Source organism: Tiliqua scincoides, chromosome 16, assembly GCF_035046505.1.
Source record: "Tiliqua scincoides isolate rTilSci1 chromosome 16, rTilSci1.hap2, whole genome shotgun sequence".
NCBI classification, from domain to species: domain Eukaryota; kingdom Metazoa; phylum Chordata; class Lepidosauria; order Squamata; family Scincidae; genus Tiliqua; species Tiliqua scincoides.
In genome coordinates, this window is record NC_089836.1 from 1,924,967 (window position 1) to 1,944,422 (window position 19,456).

At 48.8% G+C, this 19,456-nt stretch overlaps 1 protein-coding gene across 1 annotated transcript in view; it reads right to left on the reverse strand.

Moving 5' to 3' along the window:
- CACNA1B (calcium voltage-gated channel subunit alpha1 B) overlaps positions 1 to 19,456 on the reverse strand; it is a 198,956-nt gene that overhangs the window by 1,963 nt on the left and 177,537 nt on the right. The window contains exons 38-45 of the mRNA XM_066610860.1: positions 16,781 to 16,889; positions 15,922 to 16,029; positions 13,995 to 14,107; positions 13,366 to 13,484; positions 11,341 to 11,482; positions 6,475 to 6,585; positions 2,365 to 2,572; positions 981 to 1,180 (exon numbers count right to left, since the gene is read on the reverse strand). Of these exons, the coding sequence (XP_066466957.1) occupies positions 981 to 1,180; positions 2,365 to 2,572; positions 6,475 to 6,585; positions 11,341 to 11,482; positions 13,366 to 13,484; positions 13,995 to 14,107; positions 15,922 to 16,029; positions 16,781 to 16,889 (1,110 nt within the window). The remainder of the gene's footprint in view (positions 1 to 980; positions 1,181 to 2,364; positions 2,573 to 6,474; positions 6,586 to 11,340; positions 11,483 to 13,365; positions 13,485 to 13,994; positions 14,108 to 15,921; positions 16,030 to 16,780; positions 16,890 to 19,456) is intronic.

Sequence of the window (19,456 nt, forward strand, 5' to 3'; positions counted from 1 at the left end):
CCTGAAAACCTTCTCTACTATTCCTCTTTTTTCTGATTTCTTCGGATGCACCAAATGCATCCGAGTGCATGACACTGCACTCACCACCATAGGACACTCTGGTTAGGGCAATACAATAGTCCTTTATTTATTCTTTTGGATATCTATTTTGTGTCCCTTTTTAATAAAGCTGAAATCATTTATTAGAATATTTCTCCGTCTCTTCTTTAAGTAAAAGGCATTTCTGCAGAACCCTGGTTTGCATCCAGTCCTAAGGTCCTATGTTCCATGACAGCAGGTGCACTAATTCCCCTAAACAACTAAACCAGGTTCTTTTGATAACAGTCTGTGCCAGCACAGAATCCTTTGACCACCACCACACAGGAGTTCTGTGGTGTTTCCAGATGCACAGCATCATTGCTGACCCTTGAGGAATGCTGAGCTCTGAGTTACACAGAGTTCTGGCTTCCCACAACTTTCTGCTATGCAGCCACATGGCAGTTAGCAAAGCTGTTTTATGATTGCAAGCCCAAATCCCAGTCTTGCATGAGAATGAAGGCTCTGGCCAACCAGTTGGAGAGAGAAGAAGAGCCCTTGTTTTTTAGAGGAGGTCAGGGTTGCAGGAATAAAACCATTTGGCAACAGGACCCAATCCGTGTGCAGCCAGGGGCCTCAAAGGCTCTTGTTCCCTGCTGTAGATTCATGGCCAACCTAAATTGGGCAGGTTTGGAGGTGAACAAGAGACAAACAGCATCCTGTTTTGCATTGTGGGGGAGCGTACCAGATCAGCTGGTGGCTGCCATTTTCCCCCAGGATGCCCTTTGAAGGAAATCTCCCAGGCTGCCATTAGAGATGCAAGGAGCTCTTGTCAATTTTGCAGTCTTTTTGCAAAGTGCCCCCAATTTCATGGCTAGTTGAGACACAAAATGGTGTGGAACATTTTTGGCCCCTGCCTCTGCCCTGCCCCAGCCTCCCACCCTGCCCTGTTTCCAGGTTCTCACCTGTTTCTGTGTCCCAGGCTCCTGCCCTCCATTGGGGGATGGTGGCCTGCTGCGCTCGGATGACTTGGGCTGGGAGTGGTCCCGGCTCCCATATCGGTCGCAGGAATAAAAGCGCTGCTTTTCAGAAGAAGACGAGGAGTGGAGCTTGCGTTCCTGGGACCGGCCTCTCTCCTGCTTTTTGGCCCTCGGCACAGCCTCGCCTGTTTGACAAAGGAGGTGAGCAACACATGCAAAGCTGATCCACTTGCCAGAGGCTGGGCTCTAACCCGCCACTCTAGAATAGGTCACATTCCAGGGGATGGACCAAATTAGGAGAGCCACCCCCAAAAGAGAACAGACTCTGTTTTGACCATCTGAGCCCATGGCATCTGAGCCCATGGCCTAAAGGCATTGCTATGCATTCATAAAGTGGTAAAGTACCACTTAATAGTGATACTAATTGAGCATTTGCATAGTGCTTTCTGAGTATGTAAAACACTTTAATGTACTATCTTGTTCTTTTCCTTACAAAAAAAGAAAGCTATGATCATCTCATTGCGCAGATGGAGAAGACTGAGGCCATAAGGGAGCTGTTTAGGCACTGAGAGGGGCCTAATCCTACCCAAAATTGTCCAATTGAATTTGCCTGAGAGTAAGCCTTAATGAACAAATTGGATTTACTTCTGAGCAGATATGCCTAGGATTGCAGTGTTAGCCTAAACCATTTCTTAACTCCCATTTTTGGAACACTTTTCAGCCCAAACCTATCTATTCCCCCTCCCTTCCTTGATGCAGCAGCAGCAAAATGGTTACCAATGCTCTGCATCCTATGGTGGGGGGGTGGCAATTGTGAAGGTCTCCTCTGGGTAAGGGAACAATTGTTTCCTAGGGGGTTACTGGTCATCTCTTCTTCTCCTCATCTAATTGCTGGTCAAAGTAATATTTTTGAAAATAACAGATTTGGGGCTGCCTTGGCCCAAAGCCAGGGTTGGAGTGGTGTGGAGCATCCACTAAACCAGGGGTGCTCACACTTTTTTGGCTCGAGAGCTACTTTGAAACCCAGCAAGGCCTGGAGATCTACCAGAGTTTTTTTTACAATGTTCGCGCCATCATAACATACAACATTTGTGTGTACAATGTATGTTGGTGTACCTTGAGCCCCACTGAGGGGGGACTTACTCCTGAGTAGACATGCCTAGGATTAGGCTGTGAGGCTGCAATCCTAGCCACACTTACCTGGGAGTAAGCCCCATTGAGTACAATGGGCCTTACTCCCGGTGTTTCCTCCCAGAGGCACCTGAAGTGGGGGGGGGGGGTCGGCACTCCGCGATCTACTCATTTTGCCTCGCGATCTACCGGTAGATCACGATCCACCTATTGAGCACCCCTGCACTAAACGATCCACCCTCACCAGCAGTGTCCCCGTCAGCCAGGTGGTTGGGGGGCCTGTCCACAGACTTCTGCTTCTTCTCTTTCCTCCGGTGGCAGCGATGGTGGTGGTGGTGGTGGGTGTGCTCCGCTGGCCGGGAATGTTCATAGAGGTGTGCAGCGTGAGGGCGCTGCGGGTTCAGCGTAGAGATGGAGCGTTTCATGGGGCTCGTGTCCGGGATGGGCTGCAGGCAAATGGGGGAGGGGGCAGGAACAGAGGTGAAGAAGAGAACACAAGGTAGCAGATTGGAAGGAGGAACCCCCAATCCTCCAAAAAGCATCGGAAGGTGGAGTCTGGCAAACTGGCTCCACACAGGTCTTGCCCATGACCTCCTGATCCCCCAGGCAGGCTGCACCCCTTCCCTTGGGGTATCACCTCCATTTGTCTGCCCTTCATCTGCCCATCTCTCCTCTCTCCTCCTCTGCTTTGCACTTCCTTTTCTGCCCAATCCTTTTCAAATCCAGGGAACAGGAGATGGGCAGATGCTCTCAGTGCCACCTCCATTCTGCTGCCTCAGGCAACTGGCTCAGGTGACCTCATGAATGGGCCAGCCCTGACTCTAATCAGGTACTCCATGGGTACATTCCTCCCTTTAGGCATCTCTCACAGAACTTGCATTTCTCCCAGCTAGAGAATGGCATCAAAGGCACAAATGTACTCTTTCTTCCTTGGGAGTCTTATTCAACTTAGGGGGACTGTGATGTCCATCTTGGGGGCGGAGTCACAGGGTGCTGGGTCTGCTCCGCAGTCCAGGCCCGCCCAGTCTCTCCCTGGCCGGCACGAAGAACAGGGAGCCGTAAAAAGGGGTTTGTTGACCTTTTTTAATTTGGTTGCGGTTTTTACATTCACCTGAGGGGCCCTGTTTCCTCAGAGGACCCCGGGGCCTCCCCCGTACAGTTTCAGTTACAGTCCTCCCCACTCCCCAAAACAGGAGGGCCAGTTACCCCAAGGATCCCCTCTCCAGCAATCCTCACCAGGAATTGTGTTGGGCTCCTGGCGGGGAGGTTCGGGTGCCAGGGCAGTCTCTTTGGAACGAGATGGGTCGGGATTGGGTCCTCCTCTCCTTCTCGCTCTCCCAGGCCCAGCCCAGAGGTGCTCTTGGGATCCTCCATTGTTGAGGTTCTCCCAAAGCTCAGGGGAAACTCTCTCCTCACGGAGCCGTAGCCCCCGGCCTCGGGCTGTCTCCCGGCTGGGTCTGCCTCCAGGCTCCCAGAGGCCCAGCCTTCCCTTCCTCTCCTGCCGTCCCCAGCTCCCTGCCCCTGGAGCTCAGGAAGGTGCTCCCCCCCTCTTTGGCTGCCTCCTCTCCTCTCATCCTCCTGGGCAGTCCTCTTCCTGGCCCCACCTGGCTCTGAGATTTCCTGAGAGCTAAAGTCCTCTCCCTGCAGGCCCCACCCTTCCTGCACCTGGGCCGCCCTGTCTCTGAGGAGGCCTCTGCCCACCCAATGGGTGAGGAGTGATGACCCAGGAGCCTTGCCCTCTCTGGCTGGCTCCTTGTTCTGCCAGGGCATTCCCCTGGGGGTCCAGCTTGCCCCCCTTGGTCCTCCTTTCCCCCCGCTGTGGATCGCTGCCCATGGTAAGTCCCTGAGTGACAGGGACCAATCCTTAATTTCAAGCCATTAGTGATTTGGCTCCATCTGGTAGCACTTCTCCTCAAGCCCTCGTGTTCGCGCTCTCTCTAGAGTTACTCGGTGGAGAGGGGAATGCAGCCTGCACTTGCTCAGGGGCACTTCTCAGGGGCACTTCATAGGACAGAGCCCTGGCACTGAAAACAGACCAAGAATGAGCTTTGGATCACATTAAGCCCTGAGCTTATTGGGATTTACTTCCACGGAGTAGAACAGAGCAGTAACTCAGTCTAAGTGGGCCCAAGTAGATGTAATTTTAAAGTAGATGTGACTCTCAGTCATCCCCACATGTGGAAGAGGACCAGTTTGAACTGCATTTGTGAACTCTCCCATTCACAGTTTGCTGGGGAGGATTTAAATGGGAGAACTGGCATGGGGGCAGAAAGCAAACCCCCCTCCCCTGCAGTAGCTCTGAAGGTGTCCCTTTTTAAAAGTTCAATTCTTGGAATTTTTATTCCTGGTTTGGTCTTCAGTGTTTTCTCCTCCCAAGAAAGTGGGATCCTGGGATCACTTTGCAAAGGAGCGGAGCACAGACCACTAAGTGATCAATTATGATCAAGCCCTGATCCTAATTAAGATCATGCCCACATGATCTGCACACATCTGCAGCAGGAATCTTGCTCACATGAAGGACTGTGGCCCAAACACAGGATCTAAAATTAAGGATTTGCAATGATCCCACAAATCAAGACTTTAGAGCAGTGGTTCCCAAACCTACTAGCACAGGGACACACTTTTTAAAATGGCACTCTATCGGGGCCCACCTAGGTTTACCAGCCTTTTTAAAAAATGGGAATCTAGAAAGAATTGTTTTATTTATTTATTTAAAAGTAATAATAACCAGAAAAAGAGCCTCAAACATTAACAAAAGCAAACTGCAGAAGCTCCTTGCAGGGCAGTAAGGATCCATCTGATTTTTAAATAGCTTTAGGGCGTTAGGCATCTTTCCATCACCCTTACATGACCCTCCAAAACCCACAGTTTGGGAAACACTGCTTTAGAGGATATGACTTAGTGCAGGCTACATACTGCCAGGTAAGTCCCCGGTGACCGTGCTTTGCTCCGCTGCAAGCAAGTCGGACAAGGTGAAAAAACATTGGAAGCAGAACCCCACCAGTAGAGCCATGGTCAAGACATCACAGCAGGCGCAGAGGAGACGAGATGACGAAGGCGAGAAGAGCCAGGAGGGAGGGAAAGGGGTGGGGTGGAAGGATGAAAGTGAGCAGACAGGGAGACAACAGGCCGAGGGAGGGGAGAATAAATGAAGACAAGAAACAGAAGTGGGCATTAGTCAAAGGTTATCCATGGAACAAGGTGGGAGGCCGAGAATGGAGGAGAAGGTTAATCCAATGGTGCTGTGGACATGAGAATGTGACATCATCTCGTGAGGTCAGTCTAGCTCACACTAAACAAAAGGAACCTGAAATTAAGAAGATGTGAGTCTGGTTCGGCCTTTTCTGAGGTCCACATCCTGTCAGAACCTCAGTTCTGCATCTGTTCTTGCATCTGTTCTTCCTCACAGCCACCATGAAACGCCAAAAGCTCTTGTTTCCAAGGCAGAAAAGATGGTCCTGGGCAATGTCTCAACTGGAGGAGCTCAAGCACCACCCTGTTGTTGGTGGCAAATGGAATGAACCACCAGCAATGCGTGGAAGATGGAATGGTGTGAAGATGGAAGAGGCCAACTGTCTGGCCAAGCACTGATGAGAAGGCTTCATTGAGCAAGCATGGAGAGGAGAACACACGGAGCATCTCCTGTAGAGACTTTCTAAGGTGCTCCCACCCAGTCCAAAAGCAAACCCAAAGCAAGCAATTTAGGAAAGCCCAATGTTTATTGGACATTGGACTCAATCCATGGACTCAATCCGTGAGTGACCTTTGCAGAACCATCTCCATCGAGACTGGTTTCAGACAGGATGACGGCATTCAGCTCATGACTGCAGAAGCATATCTGGCTTTTGTAAAGCAGCTAGTGATGCTGGAATTTGGTTCTATCTGGTAGCTCTAAAATAGAAAAAATTCACCTTACCAGCCAAAGCCTCTGTTTTTATTCTTTTTATGCCGTGGTGGGGGGAGAGGCTGCCTTCTGGAGCACTTGATGAGCTCCAGTTCCATCAGGTTGGGACCATTTTTGTGTCCTTGCATTCCCCTTTGCCTGATGTGACCCACCCCTTGCTAGCTGTGCCACTGGTCAGAGGTAACATGATAGGTTTTCTCTTTATTCTGTATTGGTCAAGAACAGAGCCACTGGAGAAGTTGTGGGGAGAGAAGTCTGGACTCAACCAGAGTGATTCAGTCATGAGATCCACCCACATTCAGCATACAACCCTTAACACACACACACATACACACACACACACACACACACACACAGCAACCAACAAGACAAACAAAAAGAAAAGGTGCTGAATCTGTGACTTACTGTAAGCCTTCCATTGCCAGCTAAGACTCCCAGGCTCACCTGAGTTTCGGCCGCCAAGCGTGGCATGGATGCGGCTCGTCCCTGACTCTCCAGGCCAGGCTGGTGCTCACCGTTGGCCAGCATTGGGCTGATCTCTCGCATCTCTACAACCTGAGAGAAAGGGAGGAAGAACAGGGGCTGAAATCGGGGCATGAACACAACATCCCTCTTCTGCAACTGCTATTCTGAGACAGTCTGCCTCTTAGTGTGGAAGTATTGCGAAGCCATTGTGACTAGCAGACACTGTCCAGGATAGATCTGTCTTCTCTTGCACCTGGCTAATCCCCCTTTTCAAGGCATCTGAGCTGGTGGCCACTAAAAGTACATAAGAACATAAGAAGAGCCCCGCTGGAGGTCCAACATCCAGCTTCCTGTATCTCACACTGACCCACCAGCTGCCTCAGGGAGCACACCAGACACCTGCACCCTACTGCCACTCTCTTGTGGTGAGACCACCAGACCTCATGGCACAGAAGTCATGCATTACGCGAAGTGAAGGAGGTTGTCTTGTCTTGAATGATCCCTGGCTTGACTACTGTGAGACCTCTGACTACTTGACTCTGACCTTGACTACTGTGAGAAAGAATTTCTTTCTGCCTGGAACTGAACTAAAAAACCACAAATGTGCAACTGCCTTCTACAAGTCACACCCAGGTCAGTACAGTCAACACTGAAAGGCTCTCCAGGGTTCCAGTCACGCCACATACGATAAACTTCAAATGTTCTAGACATGAACAAATGTCACACACACGTGTGTGTGTATATTGCTGCATGTACATTTTGCACATTTTCTTATAAAAATTTTATAAGTTTTAAGAAATACATGTGCGTAATAATATTTATTCATGTATGTCAGTGGTTCTCAAACTTTTCACACCAGGACCGACTTTTTAGAATGAGAATCTGTCAGGACCCACCGGAAGTGACATCATCAAGCAGGAAAATTTTAACAATCCTAGGTTGTAATAGGCTGTAAAAGTGTGTAACCCACACTTATCCAGGAGTAAGCCATTTACTGTCTTTGTTAAAAGCATATACATAGTAACCTGTTAAAAGTACATTGTATTGGCAACCTTCAGTCTCGAAAGACTATGGTATTGCGCTCTGAAAGGTGGTTCTGGCACAGCGTCTAGTGTGGCTGAGAAGGCCAATCCGGGAGTGACAATCCCTTCCACACCGGGAGCAAGTGCAGTCTGTCCCTGGTCTGTCTCCCTGGCTATGGGCCTTCCTTCTTTGCCTCTTAGCCTCAGACTGTTGGCAAAGTGTCTCTTCAAACTGGGAAAGGCCATGCTGCACAGCCTGCCTCCAAGCGGGCCGCTCAGAGGCCAGGGTTTCCCACTAAGGTCCATCCCTAAGGCCTTCAGATCCCTCTTGCAGATGTCCTTGTATCGCAGCTGTGGTCTACCTGTAGGGCGCTTTCCTTGCACGAGTTCTCCATAGAGGAGATCCTTTGGGATCCGGCCATCATCCATTCTCAAGACATGACCAAGCCAACGCAGGCGTCTCTGTTTCAGCAGTGAATACATGCTAGGGATTCCAGCACGTTCCAGGACTGTGTTGTTTGGAACTTTGTCCTGCCAGGTGATGCCGAGGATGCGTCGGAGGCAGCGCATGTGGAAAGTGCTCAGTTTCCTCTCCTGTTGTGAGCGAAGAGTCCATGACTCGCTGCAGTACAGAAGTGTACTCAGGACGCAAGCTCTGTAGACCTGGATCTTGGTATGTTCTGTCAGCTTCTTGTTGGACCAGACTCTCTTTGTGAGTCTGGAAAACGTGGTAGCTGCTTTACCAATGCGCTTGTTTAGCTCGGTATTGAGAGAAAGAGTGTCGGAGATCGTTGAGCCAAGGTACACAAAGTCATGGACAACCTCCAGTTCATGCTCAGAGATTGTAATGCAGGGAGGTGAGTCCACATCCTGAACCATGACCTGTGTTTTCTTCAGGCTGATTGTCAGTCCAAAATCTTGGCAGGCCTTGCTAAAACGATCCATGAGCTGCTGGAGATCTTTGGCAGAGTGGGTAGTGACAGCTGCATCGTCGGCAAAGAGGAAGTCACGCAGACATTTCAGCTGGACTTTGGATTTTGCTCTCAGCCTGGAGAGGTTGAAGAGCTTTCCGTCTGATCTGGTCCGGAGATAGATGCCTTCTGTTGCGGTTCCAAAGGCCTGCTTCAGCAGGACAGCGAAGAAAATCCCAAACAAGGTTGGCGCAAGAACACAGCCTTGCTTCACTCCGCTTCGGATGTCAAAGGGGTCTGATGTGGAGCCATCGAAGACAACAGTGCCCTTCATGTCCTTGTGGAAAGATTTGATGATGCTGAGGAGCCTGGGTGGACATCCGATCTTGGGGAGAATCTTGAAGAGGCCGTCTCTGCTGACCAGGTCGAAAGCCTTTGTGAGATCTATGAAGGCTATAAAGAGTGGCTGTCGTTGTTCCCTGCATTTCTCCTGCAGTTGTCTAAGGGAGAATACCATATCAGTGGTGGACCTGTTGGCTCGGAATCCACACTGCGATTCTGGATAGACGCTCTCTGCAAGTACCTGGAGCCTCTTTAGTGCAACTCGGGCAAACAGCTTTCCTACAACGCTAAGGAGAGAGATGCTGTTGTTGCAGTCTAAGGAGAGACTACAACGCTAAGACTGTTGTGCAGTCTACAACGCTAAGGAGAGAGAGTTGTTGCAGTCACCCCTGTCACCTTTGTTCTTGTACAGCGTGATGATGTTTGCATCCCTCATGTCTTGAGGTACTCCACCTTCTCTCCAGCAGAGACAGAGGATTTCATGCAGCTCAGTGACGATGATCTCTTTGCAGCATTTTAGGACTTCAGCAGGGATGCTGTCTTTTCCAGGTGCCTTGCAAGGGAGTCCAGGGCCACGTGAAGTTCTTCTAGGGTTGGTTCACTGTCAAGCTCCTCCAGCACAGGCAGGCAATGTTGTTCAGTGCTTCTTCGGTGACTACATTTTCTCTGGAATATAGCTCAGAGTACAGAGCCATAACATTTCCCCCAATGCAGTCACATCCAAGGGTAGCATCAAATTTAACATATTAAAACTAAAATATCTGGAATGAATGGGGACCCACCTGAAATTAGCTTGCAAACCACCTAGTGGGTCCCGACCCACGAACACTGAATTGCAAGTAGTTTCTAAACTGTTCATTTGTATTCGTTTCAAACATCACAAAGTAAAAGGGTTAAAAACAGCAACCAAACTCTACAGTGCACACTAACACATTCACACAATTTCTAAGCCACACACACTAAAACTCACACCTGCTTGGACGAGTACCGATTCTCCAGCACAATTCTCCAGCACGATTGTCCAGCACATAATCCTTGCGAATCTGATTTTTCTTTAATCCCTGACTCAAATCTAACATTAAAATTAGTATTTAGGGTGCAATCCTAACTTGAGATGGAACAGGCAGGCTGACTGGTCTGAAGGTTCCATATCCAACACAAGGCAAGACCGAGCTGGGATGCAACTCAGAGTAAGGGGATTTTATTCACCTTTCCCCATGTCATGCACCAGCCAGACCTATGGGGCTACTCGCCTACATCTGCAAATTTGAACAACCCATGCAACTGAACAACCCATGTAACGCATGTAACCCATGTAACCCATGTAACGCAAATCTGAACGACCCATGTAACGATGGTCAGACCAGGGCTGGACTGGAGCCTGAGGTTAGGATCTGGCCTGCAGTGCCGTGGCCGGTCCCACCTTCCTCAAGTTATCACATGTGCCTTGCAAGTCACAATTTGGCCACCCAATCCTAACTTGCCCTGGAGCAGGCAGGCCAACTGCATCCAGAGTTGGGGCTGCCAAAGGCTCAGCCTGGGGCAAGGGGAATTCATGCATGCTGAATCAGCCCCAATGTTTCAAGCAGGAGGTTCAAGCAGGTTGTGCGGGTTCAAGCAGCCTGGATCTGCCCCGGGTCACTTGGGACCAGGGTGAGGATCTGGCACAAGTGCAGGGTCCTGGCCCCACTCCCCACTCAGCTGTGGCCCACCCACAGGCCTGCCTGCCACCACCCTCCCCCCACCACGGAACACCTCCTTCCTGCCCTTTCCAAGCCCCTGTGCTGGCCTGACCTGTTGCACCAGCCTGGGGGAATGGGGTTGGCCTCCCTCCTCTTTCAGTGGCACAAACATGCCTCATGGCACATTTGTGACACCCCAGGGCAAGCAGGGGACTTGCTCTGGCCCAAGGATTGGACTGCTCTCTTAGGCTGTCAGCCATTGGCAGCAGGTCAAGAAGCTGCCATGCTCTTAGTCCTGAGGGCCCATCTAGCTAAGAGGCATCAACCCTGACTAGCAGAGGCTGTTTCAGATGAGGGAGGGTGAAATGGAACCTGGGAGGTGCCACTGAGTTGCAATCTCTCCCCATTATATTGCTGTACCACCTGCAAATATATTGTACCACATTGCAAATATATTGTATATTTTGCAAACCGCCTTCCATGCTCTGGCAGAGAACCGTTAGCGGCATTAGCACCTTCACCCAAAAAAGGGTTCAGCGGGATTATTTCTGGTTTGCAGATCCTTGAAAAGTGCCTGACACTAGCCCGGAGCAGCTACTGCTGTCACTGCATGGTGACTCAAAGAAGCACCAGGACTTCTGCCGTAAACATCTTCCGCTACACACACTGGGACGGGGACTGAGCCAAGGTATTTCATTCTTTTCACAGATCATGGGGGCTACGTATATTTGAACTTAGCAGACAAAACAGTTTTTCAGGGGTTCAGTTTTGTTCTGCTACCTAAAAGCAAATGGAAAAACAAAACCCAAAACCAAAGGGAAGCCTGTTCAAGGTTCGGGTCTGTTTGAAGGATCCAAGAAAGGGAGCTGCTTCCATAACCATTCATACCTGTTTGCTTTTCTGGTCAACAGGGATTTCCTCGGAGCGGCCTCGCTCAAAAGCCGGGGTCCTGGTTTCATAAAACACGTCTTGCGTTCGTTGAATGCCCCATGACACAGACTCCTTGATTCCACCTGCTTCTGGTGTCGGTCTAGCACAAGAGAAAGTTGTGAGAATAAGCACAAAAGAAACTGTGGGTAGACTTAGTGGGGATGGCCCAGTCGACGATCTCCTTATGCCAGAGACAGCCCCACCTTCCTCCTTTCCCCACTCCATGAATTGAGAGAAGAAGAGGTGAATGAACTGGGTGACCAGACGTGTCCTCTTTTTTAGCCTTGTGTCCTGGAAAAGAACTTAAAGGTCCCCCTTTCCTGCAGGGGTGAGTGGCCCCTGCAGGAAGCACAGAGCTTTCTTGTAATTAATAAATTGTAATAAATTATATGTTGTTGTTGATAATAAAATAAGTAATATAATGCTTAAATTAACCACAATAAATCAATATACTTGTTACGTGAAAATCCCCTTTTGCCTTTTAGTTGTGATTTTCTCTCTATAGCTGGTTATGTTACTATGGACTAAAATATCATGCAGGCTAAACTTCTCCCAGCACACAGGAGACATTTCCAGAACTCTGGTCAAGTTTATGGGTACACAACCACACCACCCCCCATAGTCACACGTTATGGTGTCTTAATGTCTGGTGTCTTAAATCACTGTTTAAGTGTCTCCTACATTACTGTATTCATTGTATTGTTTTAACCCAATCACTGCTTAAGTACCGTATGCAAACTTGAACTGCCTTCTTGTGTTGCTGATTCATTGTATTGTTTAAGTTCCCCCATCTAGGAAGCCAGCCATTGAATTTTGCTGATAACTGACATCCTGATCCTCTTTCAATGTTTTACATACTCCAAGCACCTTGCTGTGTGGTAGTAATCAAGCTACCATCCAGCTCATCACTGTCTCCGAACCCCTTTTTAAGAGAGGGCTTCCTCTCACATGCTTGCTCTCTCACTCCAAGGACCAACACATCTGTGTTGTGTCAGAGGGTTCTCTGCACAGGACTCTCCCTCCCACACCCCCAACTGCTCTACAGGACAGGTAACTATCTTGCGCCTGGAACTCTTTCCCTTCTTCCCCCCCTTCTCTCTCCATCTTTAGTTAGCAGCTATTACAAATCCTTTTCTTTAGGATTTCCTCAGATGCACCAAATTTCCTCAGATGCACCAAATACTCTTCACACGAAACCACCATGAGAGCTAGGTACATTGGATTCAAATATTAGGACCAAGAAACATATACCTATCATTTCTCCATGTGCATTATGTTTACCTTTGTGCTATTGTAATAAAGCTATAATCTTTTATTAAAAGTTATCTTTCTCTCAGTCTCCTCTTTAAGCAAAAGGGAATTTCTCTGCATTACGCCGTCTTGTTATCCAGCCTACGATCCTAAGGTTCCAATAAGGGCAGTGTAATAATTCCCCTAAACAAAACAGCCCTTCTGGTAACAATACAAGTGTTTTTAGCTTTTATTTTATCATGGGTAGTTTACTTTTTCTTGGGTAGCCTACATTTGTGAGAGGACGGTGGTGGGCTAGAGCAGTGAAGACTCTACAGTAGAGTGTATTCTACTGTAGAGTGTCTACTGTAGAGACACTCTAGCCCACCACTCTCTCCTCCGCACTACGTCTCCTACTCCATTCCTTCTCTTTCTGAAACCAGAGAACAGGAGGGTCCCTGCAGGGAGCGAAGAGGGGGAAGTGAGCCATTAGGGCGCGGGGGGCCCACGGCCAGGAGGGAGTGAAATTCCAGCAGGGTCTGTAGACGGGAAGCCCTCGGAGCCGAAGCCATCCTCGCCCAGCTGACGGCGCTGCTCGCACGAAGGGCGCAACTTGCCTCTTTCCGCCTTCCTATATTGAAACTGCTCTTCCCCCCCTCCAAAAGTTGCTTCCATCTTTCCAATGTGACCACATAAATTCTCTTGTTCACTTCTCTGGGGAAAAGAAAGGGAGATATTTCTGATTACACTCACAAAGCACCACCATTGTTTAGAGAAGCGGAGCTTTTTTGACGCAGGAAGGCGTTGGGGAACACTGGCTGGCTTTGCTCCAGGGCCGCTTTCAATGGGTGGAAGAGGGACACTGTTCCAGTCTGCAAGACATAAGGACACATCAGGAAGCTTCTCATCACCAGCTTCACATCACCAGCTTCTCAGCATTTGTGGGTCAAACGGTTGTTGTCCAGTACCTTGCACCAGCTGCCTAGGAATCCTTCATCCCTCTCTCCCTGGCTGCCTGTCCACACATGCAGCAGAATGGGGTAGTAGAGTCCTGAGATGGCAGAATGGGGTTGCACCACTCCAGAATGAAGGCAGTGAATCTATACCTGGGACCTTTTGCATGCAACACAGGGGCGGTGCCACTGATGAGTCACACAGCCCATGAGCTGGCAGTGGCCCCATAAGAGTAGGGTATTTTCTAGGGCCCATTTTTAACGAATTAGTCAAAGCTTCATGAAAAGTTGGGTCCCCTTCTGGGGATCATTGCTTATGGGAATTTGGGGCCCATCTTTTAATAGTTGGACCAAGTGCGTGGCCAAGCCTCTGGGCTTTCTGTGATTGGCCCATAATACCGTTTAATGTGGCAATAAGATAAGGTTTACTTGGCAAAGCCCTCCAGGGGCTGGGTGAGCAGGATCCCGGGTGTTCTTATTCTGCTTGTAGAAGTCAAAGATCATCAGTGCAGCATAGACTTTCCCCACCGTCATTGCTTCAGCTAAATGAAGAAACAGAGTGGACGTGAGTTCCGCAGGAAGGAAACATCATGCATGGGGGGAAGGAATCAAAATCTGAATTGGGTGTCAAGTACATCCAGGCCAAGGACTATCAAACTTGTTTCATACAGTGAACCAAATAGCATTCATGGCGCCTACTGAGAGCCGGAAGTGATGTCATTACTGACATTGTTAAGCAGGTAATGACCAGAAATAGGCACTTTTTTCTCATTTAGAAACCCTTTAGAAAAAACAAGAGAAAATATGCAAATCTTGATCATATTTGAGTAGCATAGCTAGAGAGGTGGCAAATCAGTAAGTACTGCAAGCACCACAAAGTGCTGTATAGAGTCATTCTTGGCAGTGACAGCAAGGAGACAGCAAGCTTTGGCAAATGGCTAAGTGTTGCCGTCACTGATGGTGAGTGGGAGGGGCCACTTACACAGCGCATCGTGGTGCCTGCAATACTTACTGTTTTACTTACTTACTTACTCTAGCTATGCTACTGAATTATGATCAATTCATAGGAAAGGCCAATTAGTACATGGCCCACCCTTTCAGCAGCACCGTTTCTGCCAAGGCATCCATAGCTCAGCAGCTGAGAGCTAATGGACACCTTGGCAGAAGCAATGTAACAGAAAGGGCAGCCCTCACGAGAATTGGGCTCTCCCAGCACCAACATATCAGCAGTGCCATTTCCACCAATTTCCAGTGCCATTTCTGCCTTCATATCGCAGCAGCTCAGAGTAACTGATGCTGGAAGAGCCCAATTCTTATGGTGACTGAACAAAGAGCTTCTGTGGGGCAGAAGGTCCACATCTTTGGCATCCCTGTTCTAGACAGCCAAAGGGGGACACATTCCACAATCATCTGCTACTTGCACTGGGCCTAGCCCTGCCCAAAACTTTAAAGTGGCTTGACCCTGCCCTGTGAGCAACTGCTCTATTGTTGAAGAACACAGTGGGGAATGATATCTCAGGTCTCAGTTGGATTCAGAGCCAAGTAGACTGGGCAGCTGCAGATATACAGAGCAGGCCAGACTCACCATACACTTAGACAGCAACGAGGGAGGAAGGCTGCTCTGACAAGTGTCAGGGGTCTTACATACTTCCTCCCTGACTACCCCTCCTGCACACTACCTGGAGATCCTCAAGAGGAGACCTTCGAGGGGGAGTCTTTTGGCCTGAAGACATTCACCACTTCTCCTCTTAGTGGTGCTGCCAGGCCAGGTGTGAAGGTGTTGAAAAGTGTGAGGTTCCTGGCATGGAGGCTCCAATTCTTCAGAAGATGGAGCTCTGAGGGTCCCTGTTCCAGGGTATCTTCCAGCTTTGGCTCAATGTCAGGGCCTGGGGTTGGGTCAAGCACAGAGACTGCCCCCTTGGAAGCAGGACGTATCAGGCCAATCAGGTTGGCTCTCTAGAATTCTTGGTTGGGCTGAGGCGCTGCAGTACCCTCTCTAGCCATCAAGTTGCTAAAGTCAATCAGTGATGTAGAGACCTGGGATTGGCTGTTCAGACCCCTGGTTCAAGACCCCTCCCTCTAGTGCCTTCCAGGAGGGAACAAGGATAGTGTCTAAACAGAAAAAAACCCAAGAAGGATCATGAAGCAAAGATCAGCTGTATATTTTTATTTACTATTATGAATCCTCCATGCAAATAAATCATTTCAGGCTGCGCAATCAATCCATGAAAAACTGTATTTTCTTCTCTGTAATCTCTCTACTTAGGCCTGTTAATATTATCTTTCACTCGTGGCTGGAAAACAAAAATTCTGAATAAAAACCATGTGCTGGCACAGCTCTCAAGGGTCCACTTACGTTTGTGAGGTGGTACCAGGAGATCCAAGGTCTTTTGGGACAGATTGGGCCAAACCAGACAGATCTCCTTCCTCAGTTCAGCATCACACAGGTGCTGCTGGACTCCGGCTGTGTAATCAGGAAAGAGAGACAAATGGAGAGGGAAATCATTCACTTTCACCCCAGTGTCCAGAAATCCTCTTTGGGAGAGGCTGTAGTTCTGTACAGCCTCTTTGTACAGAGTTCTGTACAGCCTCTTTGGGAGAGGCTGTAGGGAGAGGGTAGAGCCATTGCTTTGCATGCAGAAGGTCCTGAGTCCAATCTGAGCAGGACAGAGAAAAATGTCTGTCCAGGAGCCTAGAAAGCTATTACCAGTGTCTGGAAGTCTGTTCTGTCTTATCTGTTGATAAGATTGAAGTAGATTAGCCAAGGACCTGACTTGGAAGGCAGCCTCCTCCGTTTATTTGCCCATAGTAAGGTCTTCATGAATTGCTGGAGACTAAGTTGGGGAGCGGGCAGGAAATTACTCAAAACTTAAAATCTGAAGATCAGGTTTCCACCTATCCATTTTTGAATGTTTGGCCAACAGTCTTGGGCAGGGCTGCCCCATTTATGAGACCAACACCTTGGGCAGAGGGAGCCACCTTCATTCCTCCCCGCCCCCCGCATTCAAAAAGGAAGTGGGGAACAGAGCGGGAGAGGAAGTGCATAGGAGATTGCACCCATTGCTCTCTTCCACCCTTCCTCTGCAGTCATTCTCCTCTGCTTTTTGCATTTGGGGAGCAGTGGCTGGCACATCATGAGTACAAGGGGTGTGGCTTTGGCACTTCGGGTGTCCTTGTGGACAGCCACCTTCTAAGTTACTGTTTCCTGCCCTCACCAGTCGCGAGTTTGATTTCCAGGGCTGTCCGGATCAAGGCCATCAGCGTGGATGTGAAATGGACACTCAAGTCGTCATTGGAGATGGGCATGTTCATCCTCACCAAGCGCTGAGAAAGAGATGGAATTCCCATCAATGCTGGCTGACACCTTCCCCCTCCCCAAACCTCTAGCCCACCCACGTAACCCTTGGCCCTCCCATTTTTTTATCCCCCTCAATAATAAAACAGCAAAATCTTGAGCTGAAAAAACCAAGAGCTGAAGTTCTACAATGCTAACCTTTCGTGTGCTGATGTCAGTGGCGCACACCAGGTGGAAAAAGGACCCCCCCAGCTCCCTAAAGCAACTTGGAGGCAACTTCAGTTCGGCACTGAATTGTACTTGTAATTAAAAACTTTAACTCTACATCAGCCGTCCCATTGTTTAAACTCAACTCCTCCCACCTTTTCTTTGGTAGTCAGAGTGATCCATTGCTACTTTGGGTAAATTCTGCAGGTGTGTATATGACCCCTTCAAGTCCCTCTGGCTTGTCTACATGACAAACATACAGTGACTTCATGCAGGTTGCATAGGGATGGCTTCCTTGCAAAGAATTTTGGAAAATTAGCTCAGTGTGTTGGGGTTGCCAATTCTACAACACAACTACAGTCGCCAGGTCTCTCTGGGAAAGGGAGAACGACCAGTGGGGCAGAGATGCCTTAAATTCCCTCTCTCAAAGTAGCCTTTGCAACTTTTGAAATGAAATCTGGTGGAACTGATTTCTGCCAGGAAATGGGTGTCTTCCTTCTGACTGTTATGGGGGCTTTCCCAGTCTCTCCCATTCTACTGTCGGATGTAGCCTGCAGTCCAAAACTATTCCCAGATTGTTTCCCTCATTCTGAGGGAATGAGGCACAAAGCAATGGGACGCTTGTGGGAACAAAAACTCACTCTGAAGTCTGGTTGCCTTCCAAAAGTCATTCCAGAACAGTGCTTAATTTCTAAACAATCTCCCCCTGGCCTGCGGGACCACCACCCATACAACTAGTCCTCCACCGTCAGCACACCAGAGGTCAGCCCCAAATGTACTTTATTCAATGCCACTCGATGGTTCAAACTTACTCAGAGAGTCCCACTGAATCCATTTCAGTGAGAGAGAAAAAAAAAGACAAAGAAAAAAAGAAAAAAGAAAGATGCGTGGAAGTGAAAGACAAGCAGATGAAAAAAAATAAGAATAACTACTCCCAGGAGAGCTCGGTCCTCATCCACTCTTAGGCCACAAGACCAGCTCCTAAATCAGCTGGAGGGAAAGCTGTGCCCCTCCCCCAGTAACAGCAAGATCACTTAATGAGATTGGAAGTTGTTATCCTCAGATGGTGATGTCTTTTGGCATGACATCATAAGGTGCTGTGGTTGTCAAACTGGGGCCCTTGGCACCAGACTTCAGCATTTGACTCTGTGCAGCACCTGAAGAGCTCTTGGCTCAATTCCTGCTGTCCTGCAGCACCACCCCTATGGTGAGTGTTGGTACTGCGTCTCTTCTGCCCAAGTAACCAGAGGAGCCAAGAGGGCTGGTTCTATACCACAGGTCTTGGCTCCTCAAGTCCAAGGAACTCACTCAGGTCTTCTTTGGCCTACCCTGCCAAAACTGCAAGTGGATCCCCCTCCCACTCACCTTGCTGTAACGTGGCCAGGCCAAGATGTGGCAAGCCCAGATTACAAGCAACCATTAAACACTGGTCCAGAGGGAGAGGGGTTAAGAGGGAGCTAGCAGCGCAGACCAATCAGGGCTGGATCTGGATCAGGTCTGTGATGCCCACAAACCTCCCAAGTCAAAAAGTTCCCCAATTGGGACCCCTTGATGCTGCTATCCCAAATGGCTTCCCTTTCAACGGGTGGGTTTTGAGAGATGCAGTTCAGCTCATACATGGATTCTGTGACAAACACCCTGCATTCATTGGGACAAGTCACATGTTTTCTGTGACTTATTCAAGGATCAGGATCTCTTTCTGACCGCTCTTGGGCTCAGGGGTCTCCTACTCTGCCTCCCCAACTCCTTTCACCCTCATTCAAACTGGATGGAATAGAATGAATGCCCAAGTTCTTTTAAGCCAGACCGCTGAGTTTTTAATTACTCAACCACTCCCTGACAAATGCAAAAACTGAATCCCACACAAAGGGTTAGCTGCAATGGCTCATCCACGCCAAGAAGTTGTTGGCTTGGGAAGCAGCCCTGTGCCAAGTGGTGATCTTCTATACTTCGGTCAGATCCTATCCACCAGGAGTAATATTCCTGCTCTCTCTATATATGCTGGGGTGGCCAAACTTGCTTAATGTAGGAGCCCCATCCAATAAACTTTGGATGCTTGAGAACAGTAATATTTAAGAAACTTTTAAATCCTTAAATATATTGACTGACCATGAACAATTTATGTTTTAATCCAGTGGACTCTCAGTTTAAATAATTATAAAGCTTGATTTTTTATTTTAAATTTAGCTTTCATATTAATTGCAATGCATAAAGGAGCTCAGCTGACATATTCCCGTGAACTGCACATTATATGTCAAGGAGCTGCTTATGGCTCGCTTGTCATGGTTTGGCTACCCTAGGATGCATTTTCATGACCTTTGGAGGCCCACATCTCAAGGCAATGTGGGGCAGGATAGAGCCATCAATAGATGAGGAACAACAGGAAGAC